Source organism: Phalaenopsis equestris, unplaced genomic scaffold (assembly GCF_001263595.1).
Source record: "Phalaenopsis equestris unplaced genomic scaffold, ASM126359v1 Scaffold000759, whole genome shotgun sequence".
NCBI classification, from domain to species: domain Eukaryota; kingdom Viridiplantae; phylum Streptophyta; class Magnoliopsida; order Asparagales; family Orchidaceae; genus Phalaenopsis; species Phalaenopsis equestris.
Window position 1 is genome coordinate 112,999 of NW_018165199.1, and position 21,220 is coordinate 134,218.

The window sequence follows — 21,220 nt, forward strand, 5'->3', positions numbered from 1 at the left end:
ATATATATATATATATATATATATTATTGAATAGAAAATTAAGCAGGTTTACATATATAGTTTTATAATTAAATAAATAAATCTTACCTCAAAGAGTTGAACCCTAAACATGCGAAGCTCCTCCCGCACCTGAGCTCTTCCTTATGCAAGAGAGCTCTAGCTCGGTTCTCTCCCTTGCAAGCTTCCTGCTCGATAGCGCATGAGCTCGACTCTTCCTCCTCTACAAAGCTTCTTTCTTTCCTCTTCTTCTTTGCTGGTTGATCAAAGCCCTTACCTGCACAAACACAACTCCTTTCTCTAAGCCAAGCTCTGTCCTGCTCGAGGAGTCGACATCGTTCTTTCCACTGCTCGACCCCTACGCCGATACTTCCTCAGGCCTCCTTGTCACAGGCTAGGGCTTCTCCTACACTGTCCTCCACTCCTTCGCATGTTGTTCGACTATCAGGTAAGTTGTTAGGATTTCTTCTACCTTCCGATCTCCCTGTCTCGCAACAATTTATAGGCGAATTGACCTCCTTAGTTTCCTGATCCTTCCACTTCACTCTAATTTCTTTGGCTACCCAACTTCGCTCCTCTTGGCTTCTTCGTTTCCTCTCCCGACTGTTCATTTCCTCTTTCCCGAAGTAGCAGAACAGTTACACTCGAGACGAACATTAATTTTTGGAATACACAATCATCAACTACGCTTACCATCATTCTTTCTCGTGACATAACTATTGTGATCCCCAATGCTATCCTTGATTATTATAATCTAGAGGTGATATATGATTCAAACTGTGTCATTCTCTAGATTCTATGAAAAATCATCCACACTTAATGGATTAAACATTCTAGCTTGTTTTTTAATTTTTTGCTAAGGCGCAAATAATAAAAACTTTCTACATTCTCTCAAATTTATTATGTTCCAAACTAGATGCAATAACTCTCCTAATGACAATGGCATTGTTGACATACCAGGTGCCATAATATGGGCCTGTTCTCTCCTTCAGACAATTACTCTCCTAGCCTACATATTATTTTAAACATAAGTATAATATTTCACTGCTTTTCTATAGGCAGTTCTCTACTACAACAATTTTATTATGTAACATTTTCCGCTTTAAAAAAAAAAAGATATTAATAACTCAAAAATTACATGTTTTATGTATTGAAAGAAGTTGAGTGCCAAGTAATCGAACAAGAATGTTACATTTTTTTACTGTTCCTGCATTAAAGTAGCATGCGCCCGGTAGCAGTTGCTAATCTTATGAGGAGATGAAACTGTAAAGTTTGCAGTTTATTATGAATCGTACGTCTACTATTACACTAAATCTAATCCTTCTTGTGATTTATGTAAGGGAGGCAACTTATAAGATAGAAGAGACAACCACTGTTTAAAGATAAATACTTCAATGTAATTGGGTAAAACTTGCCTACAACCACAGGTGAAGAAAATCATCTATTATATAGATTTTGATAGATAATCCCTTAACATAAACCAATGTTTACCTATATTCCTGTTTTCATACACTCCAGTGAAATATCTCGAGTCTCATGCATCTATCTCAACCACAACCATAATAATACAATGCTGAATATTTAGATAAGCAATCTGTTGACTTGGCCTTTCTTTTAAGTTCAGAAGATTCAAGTCCAGCTTTTAATAACTTAGTAAGTTAATCTTCATTTTACGTCAAATATGTAGTTACCAAAACAGTGGATTGACCCAGTCAGTGTTCCCTACCATGCCCCAAAATACCGTACATACTCACCCCCGCATCACAAAAACTCAAAACATATCCTCAAGTAAAGGCCTGGATGGGTAAGAAGGGGAGGGCAATGCTTACTTGCTGAGAATTATTATACAGATGCAACAAATTGAGAAGCTTAGAAGCATTAATTAAACCTTGATACGCCAAGCTTTTAAAAATATGAAAGCCTCAAAATGCCTATTAAGCTCTGTAAAGCACATAAACCACGATTTCAACAAAGTTCAGTAAAATGTGCATGAGATTGTTATAGAAGATGTGCTAAGATTGTTATGCATTTAGATACTCACGCAAGTGCTCCAAATGTACCAGCAAAAACAACACCACCAGAATTCCGAGCAGCTAAAAGCGCCTAAAGAATATAAACAAGTATTATTCTAATGTACATTTTTTGCTCAAGCAAATTTACATTGGGAACTCAAACGATATGATACCTTGAACTAGTAAATAAATGTACAATTTCATATGCAGTTTTATAAAATAGTGAATCATATAAGAATCAGTAATTTCAAGATTGAATCTAAAAAGTAAGCTTGTTGCATATATATCATTTGTTAATGAAACGTAGAGACAATTTATAAGTTATCTAATTTACAGAAATTGATTGCACTATTCACTTCAGAGATTAAAACTGCGGAAATAAATGAAAAACAATTCTGAACAAACTAATTCTGCAGTTTCATTTCTATAAAAGTATATGAAAGTGACATGCAAGATCATAGGTTCTTCCATGCCAATTTATCACAGAATCAAAATTATTCCATCCTTCTTTAAATAAAAATAGAAATTATGGATACGATACAATTGTTCTACATTAAATTGCATGGAGCTTTGTCAAATTCACAATATCAAGAATTTATGAGCCAACTATAAAATTGCACCTGCATAATGCTTCTAGAAGAAATTATACATATAGATTGTGATTTGGAACTTCAGTAGATAGTATGGATGCCACAAGATCCTTTCAATTAACCTTGCGGTCCTTCCAATTTTCAATCTATATGGATTAGCTTCGCTATACAAAATCCAATTCTACATCCATGCTTAACCAGAGGGTAATCAGCAAGCTTCAACATGTACTTCAAGTTAGAACACATCTTCCATTGACTAAGCAAGCAATCACAACCAAGCCAAAAAACTTAAATTTAACATCCAACCTTAGATTCAAACTAGTTTATGCTCAAAGGAAAAGTCACAAAGGCCTAACAAATTTTCAAGGCAAGATGAAACACCAATCAAAGATCAATATAAATGTTGAAAGAGTTCATGCTAAAGTACAATTCGTTCTTCACATCGATGCACATAAATATTCTAAAAAATCTGCAAAGAAAAACCCTCAGCATAACATCTAGGTTAATTTTGAAGATTCGTACGGCCAACCGGATTGCAATAAACATTATTAATTTTAAGTGTGCACCATATTTTTTAATGGATTTGTTGACCTTCACACTTATCATGCAAATGATTTATTTAAACTCGATGTCAAAGAAAAAGGATGGAAGTATTGCACAAATTTCATTCAAAAAACATCTACCTCCACAAGAATCACTCAAAATGACAACCATTCACAAAATGAATTGAGTCGATGCATTTGGCACATTGCGAGAGCAACCCATATTACTTTATTGAATTAATTCATGTAAATCTTGTCTCCCATCATTCCGCATATGTACGCCTAACCCATATCATGTGTGTGCCTCCATTTTTATCAGTTTAATACTCCGGGCAAAAGAAAAAGGCTGCTTATCCTCTTACTTGCATCAACTTAGGGCAAAATAAAAAAAGACTTTTCTCTCTTCCTCAATCTTGCTCTTATTGTCACAACCCGGTCTGCGGCATGAAATTAATCAAGACAAAAACACACAGTCGGAAGATGGAAATTAAATTTTTCTATATTTATTTTCTATACTAACATTTTAATAATGAAAGAGCCACTGGAAATTAAAATTAAATTAGTTATAAATTTACCTTTGGTTAGGTTGTTTGCGTCTTCTATAAACATTGTCTCGTCTATTGTTCTCCTTTAATCAATAAATTAAACATGAAATGTTAGTTTAACATAACAGTGAGTTAATTAAAGTCAATGATACACACACTCCTAGACTGCAGTAACACATTGAAAAATAAAATAATATGCATTTCAGTTAAACTTTTAAAAAATCAGTATAAAGCATTTCATAGTTTATGAATATGATCACTCATGATTTTCATAATGGTCAATGTATTTTACTATGATGATAATATTTTTATATCATTTTATATCTGTAAAATGGTAACAACTACGCCGTCTAAAAATTATACCAGCTAAGATACTTTAATATCAATATCAAGTTTCATTTTCGTGCAGGGGTACCTTAGTGTTTCCCTGCTAGTATCATAAACGGGTGGCTTTGACATAGTCAAACATATACATACAATCAATCTATGCAGTCCATATCGTTCACAATTTCATATTACTAAATATGTAATATTTATTACTATAATACATGAACCATTACATAATGTGAGACTAAAGTATTTATATCCAAATGACCAATAAAATTTAAGCATAGAGGAATCAATTTAATTAATTAAGCATTAATAACAATTCATGTAACTGGTTCAATAGAGAAAAAAAATGATAATATAGTTTAAAAGTAAGAGTACTTAACTTTAATGTCGCGACTTTTTTATTTTACCTTCCAAACATAACTTCTACAGCTTAAAGCTTGCTTAAATAAATCAATTATTAATATTTTATTACATAATATATATATTAAATTCATTAATTAAAAAAATAAACCCTAACATTTACCTCAATTATCTCAATCTTTTTGCACAAATATTAACCTCTAACTCCCTCTAATTTGAGACTTAACAGCTTCGATCCTGATTTCAAATGCACTTAAATTTAATATTTATATATATGTGTGTGTGTGTGTCGCGTACCCAGGCATGCCGATTGACATCCACAGTATAAGACCCCTCAGGCCAGGGGTTAGAATCCCCTCTGACACAATTGGCCTTAAAGTGGTGGTACTAAAATTGTTAGGCACATTAGAGATGGTTGGAGGCTCGTATAATAGCCTCTAGTCATTCTTTTGAATATATAAATATATATATATATATTTAAATAGGAAAGAAACATAAATGTTGTATGAGATGGTCTAATAGAGGCACCCTACCCATACGATACAACACACACAAACACCCCAAAAGAGAAAAGATACAGGAAACCCAAAAAAACAAAAAAAAAAGATACCAAAATCGCAGAAAAGAAGTAGCTAAGGACGAGCCAGTTTAGTCCTGCCTCTGCCTCTAGTTCTAGGGCGAGATCCAGATAACAAATTGTTGAGTGCCGAGTCATTTCCCGGAGTAACCAAAGTATCATCCATTAGGATCCCAAGCTGACGTTTGTCTCCAATCTTCTTCTTCCTCCTTGAATAGACCTATCATTCATCCTCAGAAGACTGACTCATCTGATCATCGTGTTGGTAAACAGAATGTCGGACAGATAAAAGCTGATGAACACCAGAAGAATGATTGCCAACTGTTGCAACGACTGTAGGTTCAAGTGTGTGTGAAGCATGAAATGTCTCCTCTTCACCTAATGCTTCCCTAATGCTCCTCTTCACCTAATGCTTCCTGCAACTGAGGAGGGTTTGAAAGTGTATGTTGCTCAGCAGGCCATCCAGCTTCTCATCGATCACAGAAATAGTATTTTCAGAAGGAGGATCTATAGGGGCGATTAACTCAGACACCATAACCTATTTTGTGGTAGTTTTCTCTTTAAATAGAACAAATATATCCAAAGCAGTGGGGTCAGATCCATTCTTATCACTTGTCTTTAGATTTCAAATTAAGATGAAGCTTATAACATTTATCAAAGTTGTGCCCAAACATCATACAATGAGAACAATAAGGAGGTTTATGATCCATAATAATTTGTTGCCAATATCCATTGTGAGTTGTGTCCAACTAGACTTCAGTAATATCAGGTAAAGTAATATCTCTCTCAATAAGTATTCTGGCCACAGAAGGTTTGGTTAGGTTAAAAGTGGGTAGATCTAGCTTCAAAGGGTCCCCGAATATGGCACCAATAGAGTAAAGAACCTGATGATGAAAAAAATGCAGCTTGAGATTAAGTAAACTAAACCATACCGGTACAGTAAGAGATTCGCGCTTGGGGTCAAAATCAGGAGGCCACTTGAGTAGCTTCATTGGTTTACCAGCAATGTTCAGATATTTTTTGGAAAAAATCTCACTGTAGTCTTCAGGCACGGTTAGTTGAATTAATACGTGTCTCCCATCTATGAGCCCTACTTTCCACTTTCCTGCTAATTTGAGATTATCAAAACTTTTCCTGATAACATCCATAGGTCGGTGTCCCCACTGAAATTTTCTAATAAGAGCAAACTTGAATTTATCAGTAAGGGATAAAATTTCTAGCTCAGAGAAAAAAAATGTTGTTTTCCCACTTTTCCTGCTTGCAATCTTGATAAAGGGGCAATCACCTTCCCGTTGCTCCTTATAACTTGAAAAGAAGACAATTGTCGTCTCCATCTGAGAATTACCCACCACGTGGATAAAGGAGACTTTGTCAGGTTCAATCATAGACGAAGGAACCTCCATCACAGCAAGAGAAGCCTTGCCAAAGTCGGGCAGTGGCAAAAATAGCGAGCCAAAAGGTCAGAGCGAAAAACTGTAGTTGTCGAACCCGCAGAACAGTCGCAGCTCGACGAGGCAGGTCGCGGAACAGTTGCAGCGAACAAGAGCGAGAGGAACAGGACGAGACAACCTGACGCGGCTCGCAGCTCGACGACCACGCAAAAGCGACGAGACGACAAAGACGAGACAGTCAATCACAGCTCGACGTGGCTCGCAGCTTGACGTCCACAGAAGCAGCGAGACGTGACGACGGCATTGGAGTCGACAATCGCAGGAGAGATTGACGAACCCAGAATTCGTCGTCGAGCAAGATGGTAAAGCTGAAAGATCAAGCAAGGGAATCGCCATTGGACGAAACCCTAGCGGAGCAGCTCAACCTCGCCACCAACGCTATATATATATAAACTTCCCTTTATTTCTTTTACCACATGCATGTTAGAATCTTACATATGAGTCGCCTCCTTCCTTATTCACCTCTTCTCTACTCAATTCTTCTTCTCCTTTTATTTCTTCACATAAAATAAAGACGCACGAAGCTTGTTCTTACATGACGCGGCGCCGCATGTAGGATCATCTTCTCCTTCTCTTCCTCTGCACGTCAGCACGCAGAGCCTCTTCTCCTTTATTAGGGCTCGAGTTCTCTTTTCCTGCATGAACACAATGATGCCTGCAAGCTTTCAGCTTCGGCTCCCAAGCTTGGCTCTTCCCCCTTCACCGGCTTTAGCTTGTTGATGCCTTCATCTATACAAATCGAACACAGAGATCACTCGATTCATTCTTCCCATACTCGTCGTCGACATCTTCACTCTGATGAGAGCACAAACATTTGCCCTAGACGCACGTCAGTCATCTTCCTCCTCCATAGCACTCGAAGTTCCAAATGGACTCGAATCTCGTAAGATAACCATAAGACTTCTCCCGCTACTTCTCCCGCTCTCGATCTCTCTTACTCTCCTTAGCATTTTCTCTAACCATTTAATTTCTTGATACATAAGATATTTATCTTCCTATAAAACATAATATCTATTAGTTTCGCCAGTTTATCTTTAAAAGTGCCTATATCAATTTTAAAAATTTTGCCAAATATATCCTATTGTACTAGTTAGATCCAATGACATACTAGAATAGATTCTAGAATAGCATCTAATAATTTTTGCTGTTTACATGACCTAAACTTTAAATATTTGGAAAGAAATACATAATTATGAACATTTTCTGCTTGTATTTTGCACTTGTATCATTTTAATATTGCAAGAAACCTCTGCTCTTCCTTAATCTATGCTGTCTTTAATTTGCAACCTAGAAATTACAATGGTGCTTAGCATACAATACATTTTACACTTTCATTAAAATCACCATCTAGAAGATAAAATGCAAAAGAAGATGTAAGAAAAAAGGTATAAAAATTAGGAAAAAGGCCGATGTTATTTTAGCCCAACTTGTCTGCGATAAAGTTTGTCAAATTCTTGAGAGCAAGACAGCAACAAAATATACACTTACAGCAATAAAAAAGGTTTTGTCACCTAGCTCAGAAAAAAAGATCAACAAGAAAGCCTGCAAAGAAAATTATTAAGTGTCATCTGTTTGATCAAAACAGTAAAGTTAGCGTCGTGAGTAAAGCGCCATAATATAAGCTGAACAATGAATACAACTAATAAACTAGCAAAGAATGAAACTCTTAATAGGATCATGTTGGAATATAAATCATCAAAAATGTCATATAAAAAGAGAACAAATTATTGACTAAATTTTAAGCAGGTGACATGTAATTTATACAATGGATACCATTCCTCATTATTCACTTTTCTCTCTTATGAGAAAATACTACATTGTTCAAAGAGAGAACCAAACGAGAACCATTAGGGAGTAAGGAACTAGATCAAACATAAGTTGAGCAAAATATATCGGCGGTTAAACTCATTTTTCAACATTAAAGCTAAGCATGAGTAAGTCGCAACCACTCGATATGTAAAACTATTCATTGCAGAACTGAACCCAAAAGTCTCTTATGTCATACAGTCACTCTCACCCGTGGATGACTCAACATCAACCATCACTTCCCCTCAAGCACTTAGCACGCTAAACAACATAAACCCATTATAGGAGTCATCATACCTTAGATTTTGATCAACAAGAAAAGATCAAGACCTATAACAACCAAAATTGCATGAACTATGTGATCCCAACACAACCATCAACTCTAATGTCACATGTTAAGGAGTGAGGAACCAAGGTAGATTAACCTTAAGACATATACTAGCGGACAAACCTATGTTTAATCCAAAAACTTAGGCTATTAAAAAAGGCCTACAACCCCGTATTTGAACAATTCAATAGGGCACTAAATCTTATGTTTGTTGACCTCATTTTTGGTGAGGTATCTTCCTCTTCTTAAAGCCTAGGATCTAGCCTTTAGGGTTTCTTACCAACTCTCTTAGAGAACTAGCCTGGGGCCCACACCAATTAGAAATTCGACCTACTTCTTGACTCTTCGCAGTTTCATGTGACTGGATCTAAAATCTTCAACGCTTAGTTGAGTCAATTAAAACCAGCGCGACGAAACTCAAGTCGAGTACCCTTAGGATCTGAAACCCTAGGAAAACTCATTGTGATCTCCACGCGCTTACAGGATGCACAAATACCACAGTGCACACAACACGCACACAATTATCGAGGTTCAGGTCACCTGCACCAGTAGGAGGCTCTACAATCAATCACAAGTGATTATTTTAAAGGAATTCAAATTTGAAGCGTTTTCGACCCGATCGTCGACAAAGTCGTCCGGATAATCTCGGATGACGAAACGAACCGCGCCGGCGCGTGTAGAACGTCGACTTTAGTTAGAAAGAACTCCCACTTCGATATGATTTTGTGCACGAGCAAGAGGTGCACAATTCGAGAATTTTTTTAAACATTATTTATACCTTGGGTCTTTTATCAAGGGGAAAATCCTTAATTAGTCGCGGTCCTTGCTTGATTCGGTCCCCAATCGAAGCCTAGGCTCCTCTCGCTCGCTGCTCCTCTCGGTTTCATCACCGGGATTTAGCCCTAATCGTGCCTTCCTTCGTGTTGGTCCACTCCCTTCGCATAACGAGGAGTTGACTCTTCCCCTCTCGACGTACTCTGCTTGAAATCTCCTCTTTTCAAAGCTTTATGCTTCCTCTCGCTGCGCGGGAGCCCATTAGGGGTAGGGTGACTGGGTGCGTGTGTTCCCTGGGTCACGAATGGGGGAATTTCTCTTCCTTCTCTATCTTTCTTCACTGTGGCCTCGGCTACAGCATTTCTTTTTCTTTCGGTTGTGTGTTGTGCTTTGTTGAAAGAAGTCCTGCGAGCTTCTCTTTCTCCCGGGGACGGGAAGTCGTAGGGTTACGAAACTTGGAGCGTGGCGAAACTCTGCCGAAAATTCTTCTCGGCTGAAAGCTTTGTACTTGGGGTTTTGAAAGGGCTTTTGCTTTCTTTTGTCGCTTGGAAGAGGTCCAGGCCAGGTATTTTCTCTTCTTCTCTACTCCCTCTGCTCGACAGAAGCTGTGTAGTTTTCTCCTTTACTCGACAGGGAATACATGCATGCGAGATTTTAATGGTTTCGGTTGATATATCATGCTTAAATCGTTGTTGGTTGTTGGACCTTTAGCTAGCTGAAGTCGTTAACATTTTCTGTTGGCTTTAGTTGGTACGCTTCATGCTGTTAGTGGAGGTTGTAGTTTATGGAATGCATGTTTTAATTCCTATACATGTGCAAGCCTTCTCCTTCAGCTTCTATTTTTTTTGTACCTGTATGTTGAAGGCTGCGGTCTCCTCTCTTTTCTCCTTACTGAGTTGATTTAGTATTGAAGGGAAAGTTGCCTATGTTAGGGGGGGTGGGCTTGCTTGTGTTTCTCTGTTTCCTGTTACTTAACCTTTTCAAAATGTATGCTGAAGGAAATTTTTAGTTTTGAGAGCTCATCTTTGTTTCCCTGCTCCTTATTACTCTCCAATTCGAAATACATGTTGGATGGAGAATTAGTCTTTTAAAGCTTTTGGGACTTTTTTTTATGCCTCGGTTTTATTTCCTAGCTGCCCCCCCCCCCCCCCCCCACACCTCCCCATCTCCGCTCGTGCACGAACGTTATTTTTGAAAGCACCTGGAACTTGTTTTAGTGGCTCGGTTTTGCTCCTTTTATTGTTCCTGTTTGAATACATGCTGGAATCTGTTTTGTGTTTTGAGTAGTTGGTTTTGGGGCTTAGTTTTATTTCCTGTTATCCCCCCCTGTGGCTGCCTTCTCTGTTCGAATATTTGTGCAGCTGGCATTCGCTTTTCTGATGCTTTTTAGAGCTTGTTGTAGGGGCTTGGTTTTATTCATTGTTGATGCCCGTCTATTCAAACCATATGTTGGATGAAATGTTGTTTTTTTTTTTTTTTTTGAGCTTTTGAAAAAGTTTGTTTTAGGGGATTTTGCTTTGTTCTTCGCTGCTCCTCACTCATTTGAGACACCTGCAGTTGGTGATGTTTGATTATCAAACTCTTATAAGCCTTGTTTTGGGGACTTGTGTTGCTCCTCTTGGCCGTGAGCCTTCCTGTTTGTGGTTCTCTTTGTATTGGAACTGGTGGCTTCCCCCTTTGGCTGCTTCTACCCGTGAGCTTGTGGTTGTTGATTTGGGTTTGGTGGCTCCTCTTGCTGCTCTTACCCGAGAGCCCTTTGTTTGTGTCTATTGGTTCCTTTGTGCAGGTTCCTTTGTGCACCTGTTGGTAGTTCCCACGTTTGTGCTGGGTTTGTTAGCTCCCCTGCTGCCCCTGGCCGTGAGCACCTGTTTGGCTTTCCTTTGTGTTGTGTTGGGTTTGTACGTCACTGGATCTGTTGGTTTCATGTGGAATTGAGTGCTTTAACCCTTCTGAATTGAAATATTTTAATTCTTATGTTTGGAGGACTTATGTTTGGAAGAATTCAGATGTTTCTTTTCGATGAACGATCTATTGAATGTTGGAAGATTCTTTGATGTTGTGTTGGACTCATACCTCATGAATGCTTTAATGTTGGTGAAACGGAATGCTTTAATCCTTATGCTTAGACGAATTCAAATGTTCCTTTTCAAGGAATGATCTATTAAATGTTGGGAGAGAATTCAGGGCTCAACTCTCGAGGCCGAATTGATTTCAATAAAAAAAGAGAAAAAAAAAAGAGAGAAAGGAGAAAAAAAATGGGAGAGTTTCTTTTGACATTTTGGGTAAGGCTTGGTGACAGCCCGGAAATCTCTATAATAGGTCTTTTAATGTGTGTCGGAGTTAGCAACTGGGGAGTGTGCCCATCTCATTGCTCATTTGAGAAGTCCCGCCAGTTGGATGTTTTAGGTTAATCCTCCTACCACTTTGACTTTTCCTTCTAAATTGTCTTTGGAGGCGGGTTGGTCTTCTTTTGCATTTCTTATTTTTTGGTTCATTTTTCCTTGCTTCATGGTTTGAGTTTCAGGTGCTTATGTTCGAAACATAAGTGCATTCATATAGCTATGGCTATATGTGAAATCATCGAGCAAGGTCGTAAGTTGGACGGTCGTTTTTGGGTATTAGGCCTTGATGATAAAGACATTCGGTGGTAGAGCAGAATAATGTTCCATCTTACAACATCAGGACCCAATTCCAGAATCCGACACTAGACTAGCAGGGCACCCTTGCCTTTTTAGGTTGTTGGTGGCCCTAGCCCCAGCGGTGCAATTGACTTGTAGATAATCATATTTTCAATAAAAAAATGATAAGAGCAGATACGATAAGAATAGATACGCTACTTTCAAAATATTTTGACTACCAAAAATTGATACTACTTTTCTTCTTGCATGAAACCCACATATGCATGCCAAAATATAAATTTTAAATAACAAAATTTGATTGTCCATCTGTCAATCGTCGGTATTGGGCTAAGGAGTATCCACCGGAGTTGATATAGTAAAACAACTTTCTAGTTGAATGTAGGGCTCTATACATACGGGTGACCAATAGTTGCCTTCGGAGTCCCTCGAGAATACCTGATTCTGAGTCTAGCCCGACCCGAATGCTTACGGCTTTCTTTCTTTCTTCGGATTTTTGGGTGTTTTTCTAAGTTTTTTTTTTATCGAAATTGGATCTTTATGTGTTTTCTTACGGTTTTATCGAAATCTTTGTAAAGCACTTGTGATTTCCTTTCCTCGGATTTTCCTCGTGTTTTTTGACGGTTTTCTTCGAGTTACTTTGGGGCATCTGCCGCCTTTTCTCGAGTTCTTTCAGGAGCTGCCAACCTGTCAGGTATACAGGTTTGTTTCACGTTTACAGCGTTTACTTTTGCTACTGCACCCTTTCCGGTGTATACGCATAATTCATTCCTGTAATATTATTGTTTATTGTTTACTGTGTCACATTGCATGTTCCCTTTTATAACTCATGTTGTTTCTACAGACTTGCAAAGGACTTTTAGGTTAGAGGCCAGTAGGACACCCGGTTTAGGAGGTACCCTATAGTGAGCCACTGACCCAACAACTGTACATTTATACACACCACAACCCTGAGCCTCTAATTGATCTGTTAGGAGCTTAGAGTAGTCTTCCCAGGAAGCAGGACGTGAAAGCAAGCGGACGGAGGGCAACGATCGAGACCACAACGACGAGGCGTAGGATATCTCCTTAGAGTTAAGGTTCAACCGTAGGATAGTTAGGAAGTCACCGGGGTTCTCCCTAGATCTGTGACATCCCCTACATTTCACTCCATTGACTCCTGAAAAAATAATTGTTAATATTTTGAGCCCTTTCTCCCTTTGATTTCCTCATATTTATCATTGAAAACCTAAATTTTACAATCTTGAAGACAAAATCACTGATCTTAATCGAGAGTCTTCTTAAGTAACTTCGTTCATTTAAAATGTAATTAACTATAAGAGTTTGACTCTATAAGGAACTTAAGAACTCAGTTTAAAATAAACTTTATTTCATATTTAATCTCCCGTATTAAATATGGGAACTTGTCGGTCAACATAAATGTTCGCAAACTAAAACGGATGTCATTAAATCTTTAGTTTATTTAATCGAGTCGCGCTAGCAAGTAATATGTATATTCTTCTGGATAGATGTATCACTTGCGGTGTTGTGCTCGATCATTTAAACTATTGCAGATATGAGATCGGTTCGGTCTTGTATTTCAAAAAATTAAAATATTACTTTTTTTCAAATTAAATATATAAATTAAATTAAACATCTTTTAAAATCGGGCGTTGGGATATCCATTTTGGCGGCCTATAATTTCTAATTTGGCGACCGACAATGCTCTCATGGGCCTTACAATGAAAATAAGTCAAACCAAAATCTAAGCCTGTGGAATGTACAGCCCCAAACACACCACAAAAGGAATGGTAGATTATCACTATTTTAATTATTTAAACTAGATGAAAGCATGACAAACTGCTATTCAATGTCATCACCATCATTAGCCTTGGCACAACTATTTGGAGCCAACACTTGGAACCTTAAATTTAGAGGTGGAGGCCATTTGGGATCACTTTTATCTCTTGTTTTTTTTTTTTTATTATTCATGTTTTACTTTGAAATAAAACATATTTCTTAGTAGTGGTTATTTTTTAAAACACTCAAAACATTAAAACATTGTTTTGAGTATTGTTAAAAAGAAGATTAATTCAATTTTAAAAATAAAAAATAAAATGCTAAAAATACACCTGATTAACATTTTCTCAAAATAAAAAAAAATAAAAATAAAAATGATCCCTAATAAACCCTTTGTAAGCAGGAACTAAATTTTTACTGCAGCAAGCTATATCCAAAATAAAACAGCGACCGAATGTTATCTGCTATGTTCAAGTTCCCAATATGATTATAATCTACTAGAACATCTCAATTGTAGCAGCAAAATTAAACGCAGTAATAAGTGTATTTAAAACTACAGTTGTTAACTTTAAAAATTACTAGTAAAAAGCCTAAATTAATTAAAAAAATACTCCCAATAGTCATATGAAAGAGCAAAAAATAATTTTAACAATTTTCTACCAAGAAAATGTTCTTTAGAGGGCATGAATTTTATCAAAATAAAAAAAAAAAAAAGAATATGGAACAGCAGTCATGACTTCTTTAAGCAAGTAAATTACAACAAAGTACCAAGGAAGCTTTCCTAACTGAAGCAAAACCTGTATTAATATCACCCAGATCCTCAAAGAAGGAAAGAGACGGCAATCCGTGACTAAATTCTGGGGCAGCAATCGCCTGCTGATATGCTTGAAAAGTGAGGATACCAATAAGGAGTGCCATTTTTGATCCAGCATGAAATTTAGGGAATGAAACCATATGATGCCTCTCTATGATTTGTTGAATTTCATCAATCAAGTATCCAACTTTATTCTCCTCCAGATTCAAAAATTCAGACTTTTTAATGCATCTAAACTTCTGCAGAATTGCAAAAACAAACAATCTAAACGCCAAGATTTTTGGGAGATAATTTATAAAAGTGAAAAGTGGAAAATTTTATAGTAGCCTACGGTCAGTACAAAATCAAACTATAGAATTTCATTTCTCTAGATCATATTTAAGCAACCAAAGATAATTAATAGTAGTTTTGAAGAACTGTATTAGATTTTTGGCCTCATATTTTACGGCCAACCATAAAGTCCACTACTGAAAATATAAAAACTAGCCTTAAAAGCAACCATCAGGCATCAGGTAAAGGAGGAAAGAAGTAAATTATTTGTTATAAAATAGTTTCACTTAGTTTCTTTAATATAAGAAGCTTCTGTAATATTCTACAAAATTGTAAGGCCTATTTTATACCAAAAATATCATGCTAATTATTTGAAGTCACCAGATAGATGTGTTGGATAATTTCATGGCAGTTTCTATAAGTTAAATGGACCAAAGTGCAGACACTGAAAGAAGGGATCAGATTAACCAATTTTTGAGAAATGATGGAACAATGTGCCGATAAAAAAGTAGTTTTGATTGATATTAGATGGAAGGCAATCAAACAAAGCATAAAAATGGTTGCCATAATAGTTGTCGCCTTCTCCTCATGTTAGAAAATTTCATGATGCTGCTCTTAAAACAGTAATCTTAAATGCTAAATGAAACAGACTGAACCGTTTGTGGAAATCCTACTTCATCACATTTGTAGTAATCAAAAAGGTCAAATTTATCTGGTTTAGCAAAGTAAGGGGCATTTACATACATACCACACAATTCTTATGTTTTTACATATCTAACACCTAAACATTCATATTTACATGCATACATTCATATTTACATATTTACATGCATACCACTCAAATTTTCAACTTCTCACCAAAAATACCACCATCACTATCTTCCTAAAGTGAATAACACGCAATTCTTATCTGGTTTAGCAAAGTAAGGGGCATTTACATACATACCACACAATTCTTATGTATTTACATATCTAACACCTAAACATTCATATTTACATGCATACCACTCAAATTTTCAACATCTCACCAAAAATACCACCATCACTATCTTCCTAAAGTGAATACACCTTTTCAATTATAATTTTATGACACCAAAGTGCTATAAATGTAAATATCAAATTTTGGGTGTTAGATATGTAAATACATAAGAATTGCCATGCATGTAAATTTCCCTTACTTTAAAATATGGGATCTACTCTCTAGAGAATAACCTTAATGATAAGTATAACAAAATAAAGCTGGCTTCATTCTTCCAGAGACAAGCATCTAATTCACAAAAATTCGCATATAATAACACTTTTCTATAACGCAAAGAATAGAAGCCACAAAAACTAATACGCTAGGCAGAAGTCTCTTAAAAAGTTTAAAAGTACAAAAAATGAATCAAAAGCAAAAAAAAATGTTCAAAACTACTAGAAACCACATAACATGAGATTAGAAAGGTACCATATCACGCTTCTCTCCGTGAATGTGCCCTGATGACGGAATCTCTTCCTTCATATGTTTAATACTTTGTACTGAAAACCTGAAAATTCATCATTTGCCCAACAATATTATAGAAAATTTTTAGCAATCCATTTCATTGAATTACTTTAAAATAAAAAAAGTTTAGCTTAATTTTTTATACTTGATTGTGGGAGAAATGAGAATACTTTATTTTTGATTGCCTTCTACTAAGGATGGATCTGATAGGACCTACATTTATTAATTTGTAACGCCCAAAATTTTAAATCTTTACAAGTCATGGAGAAATTTTGGGTTAGGATACGGATCTAAATTTATTCCTTCACATGCATGAGATTTCAAGGAGATGGTTTTATGGATAAGAAGCAATTTATTTAAAAAGATTTTGGATAATTTTAGGTTCAAAAGACATTTATAATTTTGTTGTTATAGATAAACTTCAATCTAATTTTTGTTTTGAATTCTCACAAACAAATCATTATAAATAAAAGATCAAAAGGAGTCAATTTGCACTAGATATTTTGAGCCCTAATTTTTCTGCCAGCGAGAGTGAGAGAGAGAGTGTGTGTGTGTATAAAGACCAGGCCCAAGATTTGGCATTAACCAAAATGGGAATAAAAGATTAGATGGTGAAATCAAATTTTTCGATTTGTATTTTCTATCACTATTATTTAATGATCCAAAAAGTAAAAAAAAAGTCATTACTGCTGAGAGATAAAATTAGAGCAATTATAAATTTACCTTAAGTCAGTGATACCAGAATTAACCCAAATACCAACGAAAAATGCAAATTTTATTACTGAAATCAAATAAATATTACAGCTATGCAACTGAATCAGGAAATAACAATACACACAACACAACACGCAACTAGAGTGAATCTCAGGTGGTGATTGTCGTTAGGAGGTTTGGAGACATAGCAACAAGGTAGGGAAGAGGCTTCCGAGCTGTGGATGAAGGCGGCAGCCATTATGGATTGCTTGAACAGCAGTACAGTAAGTGAAGGCAGCCCAAATAGTAGCAGTTTGTTGTTTGGGAGTAGAACAACGAGGGAGAAGGGGGAAAGGGGCGGCAATAGCAATGTGGAAAAGCGGGACGACTGGTGAGTATAAGGTAGATGGGCTAGAAGGTTGGTAGGTGGTTTAGAAAGGCAATAAGGAGGTATGGGGGCAGCAGGAAATAGCAAAAGTGTTGTCTTTGGGGGTGATTGCAGTAGTTATGGCGACGGTAACAACGAAGGAGAGGTTGTCGAGGATGGGAAATTTGCAGATCAATACCACCTCAAGAGCGAGATAAAATTGGAATGCCATTTAACCTTTGGAGGATAATCAATACCTCGGAACAAGGTACAGCAAGAGCACCACTCACCCTTGGATACAGCCCTAGACAGGAAAGACAAGCAACACCAGCAGCTGTCGTAATAGAAAACACAATCAAAACTGAAAGCCTAAATTATAGGAATCAAGATTATAGTAATAGGATAACTAGGAGTGGGTCCCTCTACTTGAAAGAGGCGGTACTCACTTGGAAGAGCAAGCTAGTTCTTACGGACATTGGACCGGACCATTTGGATGCGCCCCAACACTCGTGATAACACATCATTGCGGAAGATGCTCAAGCATCAATCAAGTAGTCAGCGTTTTCTATAGATATTCCCTTCTCTATTAAACATCTTCTAATCAAAATTATTAAACATGAAATGTTAATTTAAAATAAAATGAGTTACAACAACTAGCCAATACTCCCATTTCTAAATTATAATAATAAAAATAAAAATAAAATACTATGCATGACAGTTAAACTTTTAATAAATTAGTTAAAGAGCATTTGACAATTTATATTTATGAATATGATTGATCAAAATATTTCAAAACATTTAGCCCTTGATATAATTATTTAAATATAGTGAAGACTTCAAACAAATATTTAAATAAACACACCCAAATTAACTTGTAGTCATCAATAGAAAACCAAAAAAATGAAAATCCAAATAGAAGGACAGAACTTTTGACTCCATATATTTTAATGGACCAAGTCAAACTAAGCACTCACTTGAGAAGTATTAAACGAAAAGGAAGTGGCATGATGAATTTTACCATATTCACAGGCTTCATACTCAAATTCAAAAATAAAAAAGAAAGATAAGTGAAGCCCCTAAGATGATGTTGGTGACCAAGACAGATATTCCACTAGTAAAACAAAATAGTGGGGAATAGATCAATGGCTCGTATTATGATCATGAAACACATATTTCCAATGGAAAAAGTTTATTGATTAGTTATGGGACTTGGTAAAGCAATTTATAGATAGCAGGTTTGTAGGAACAATACTAATCTATCATGAAATGTGAAAAAATCATTTTGAGATGAGCCCCACTGATCATTATGCCCATAGCTAACAGACACAGAAAAACATCACCAAACTTTATATCAGTCATGTTCGCATATATTGCTTTAACCATATAATAGTAATTACCTATCTATTGTTCTCACTTCTTCAAAGCCATACAATCTCTTGTGATGTGCACTACCAGCAATAGAATTTTTTTTTTTTTCCCTTAACAATAGATTTGCCTTTTAACAATAGATTTGCCTTTAGAGGTAGACCTTTTCTCCATAGGTCTTTCCCTCCTGAACAATCCCTAGCCCTATTTTTGTCCACCAACACACTAAAGCTTAAAAATTACATCACGAGATAAATGAAAAACATCTTCTAAGCATAAGATATTTCTTCGATACAATATGGTATTACAAAAAAGTTTATAAGAGATGATTCTCACCATCCACAATCACATCAATATTCCTGATAATATTAATAATAAACTAAATCCATTCACAAATGATTATAAGTTTCCATACACTTTGGCATTTTTAATAAATAAATCTGGACTTGAAGTCACGATAGGCTAACTAATGGCTTGTACTAGGCCGCTAATACTCGACTATTTGTACCCGATGGTTGGTACTCGGCCACTCGTACTTGGCTATACATACTCGGCAAGTCAATTGAGCTGGGGAATTTGGTAGCCATCCTTAGTACGCCATCTGACTCTTAAGCCATAATTTGGTGAGGTAGCATTCTCCTATACATAAAGAATATTCAGATCCTGAGTCAAGCCTGCAAATGGCTAATGCAAAAACAAGGTCTCTATGAATTAGACATTGAATTCTGGATAATGAAGCATTTAGTCACCTTAATACTTCACAAATATAAAAAATCCTGCATCTGTAGATATAATAACACAAAACTAAACAAAAAAATATTTAATTGATAGCATTTTCGTCTAATAAAACTGACATCTGTCTGAACCAATCAGTCCTTTAGTCCTCCTTGTAGGATTTTCTTATAAAAATCGCTTTATTTTCCAAATTTTATTGTTGCACACGAACATCGAACTAGTTCCATCGAATCGAAGTATTCATATTCTTAAGATAGCCCGGTCAAGATACAGCGGGCTTTGCCTTTTAGAAACTTCCAAGTTATAAGAAAATTGTAAATCATTCTTACGCTCAAACATTTCAGGACAAACAAGTATACTGCCGTGCCTCCAGCTACACTCCCATACACAAGGAATCAAAAAGAGCTAGCCACAAACTCTTCAGGCATTTCCCTTTGATTTCACTTCCCTGAAACCGAACACGACCCTCAGGGCTACCATTACCAGGATTGATGATCCCAAAAACAAGCAAGAAACAACTACAGTTCACCGCTTACTAAGGACTAGAAGGCTTTGTTTAGATATCAGTAAAATAATGAAAATAAAATTAGGAACAAGTAATCTAGGGATTAATTATGAATCAGCGACGAATGGTTTGAGATTTTCAGCTCTTTCTTTGTTTCCTTCCACAAAGTTCACAGCATCAAACAAAGACTCGGGAAGAACACTTACTTGAATGAATTACAGCCAGAGCGCCACTTCGAGGCCGAGGAAGACGTAAACTCAAAGCTCGGCGGCTTCCATAACTTCATATGACTGAATGACGAGGGAAATTGTCCCGTTAAGGCCTCGCATAGACATAGGGTTTTCATCTCTCTTCCAGCCCTTGCTCCCGCAGGAAGAAGAGAAACGTAATAGAGAAAAAACGACGTCGAAGGTTTCCCAGCCTCTCCCTTGCGATTGCACGATAAGCTTTGTTTTACGAAATTTTCAGTGCGTGGTAAATCGAACCGGACATTAAACCGCGAACAGAACAAAGATTTAACGGTCCATTATTTTGATGCTCCAGTTAAAATAAATATTCAAATTATTTTAAAGTAATTTTTTTAATAATATTATTTTTTATTATGTTACATAAAATATTTTAATGAAGAATACTTTACTCACAAATATTTTGAATAATATTTCAAATCAAAGTTTTTAGGCATTATATATCTCCATTTTCAATTTAAATTTTCTGTTTCAAGTCTTTTAATCAAAATAAAAAATTAAAATTGATTCATATTGAAATAATTAGTTGTTAAAAAAATTAAACCAATTCAATGATTTAAACTCTGGTTCTAAGGGATGACATCCTAATTTCGTGAAGAAATAATTTCGAGTCTGAATCGAATCAATAAAAATAATTTATTGTTGAATCCATGAGGGCAATAAATTATATTCAACTTTTAAAATCATGGACGACATTCCAAAAATTTTTTTGCCAATTCTAAATGTTATATATTAATAAATTTAATATTTAACTATCTACATTTATAATGGGTTTCAAAACTTATAATGCAACTTAATTTTTAGGTTTTGCATTCACTAGGTTCTCAAATAATTTATCATGACACTCAAATATCAAAGGTTATTACTTTATAGTTTTAAAATTGTTTGGTGCATGCTAGAGAATTTGCGGTGATAGAGTAAGGAATTGTCGTCATAGTATTGTATGTGAATTCAGCCCACATTTAGATAAAAGTGACAGAAACACCAAAAGTTTTTACTTGGAAAATTTGGAA

General features: G+C 36.0%; 1 protein-coding gene across 1 annotated transcript in view; it reads right to left on the reverse strand.

The window, feature by feature from the left end:
- Positions 1 to 20,418, reverse strand: part of LOC110030748 (GDT1-like protein 1, chloroplastic) — a 60,301-nt gene extending 39,883 nt beyond the window's left edge. Inside the window, exons 1-5 of the mRNA XM_020733638.1 lie at positions 20,169 to 20,418; positions 16,262 to 16,340; positions 14,517 to 14,783; positions 7,896 to 7,949; positions 2,039 to 2,100 (exon numbers count right to left, since the gene is read on the reverse strand). Coding sequence (XP_020589297.1) covers positions 2,039 to 2,100; positions 7,896 to 7,949; positions 14,517 to 14,783; positions 16,262 to 16,340; positions 20,169 to 20,308 — 602 coding nt within the window. The 5' untranslated portion in view covers positions 20,309 to 20,418. The remainder of the gene's footprint in view (positions 1 to 2,038; positions 2,101 to 7,895; positions 7,950 to 14,516; positions 14,784 to 16,261; positions 16,341 to 20,168) is intronic.
- Between the last annotated feature and the right edge of the window lie 802 nt (positions 20,419 to 21,220).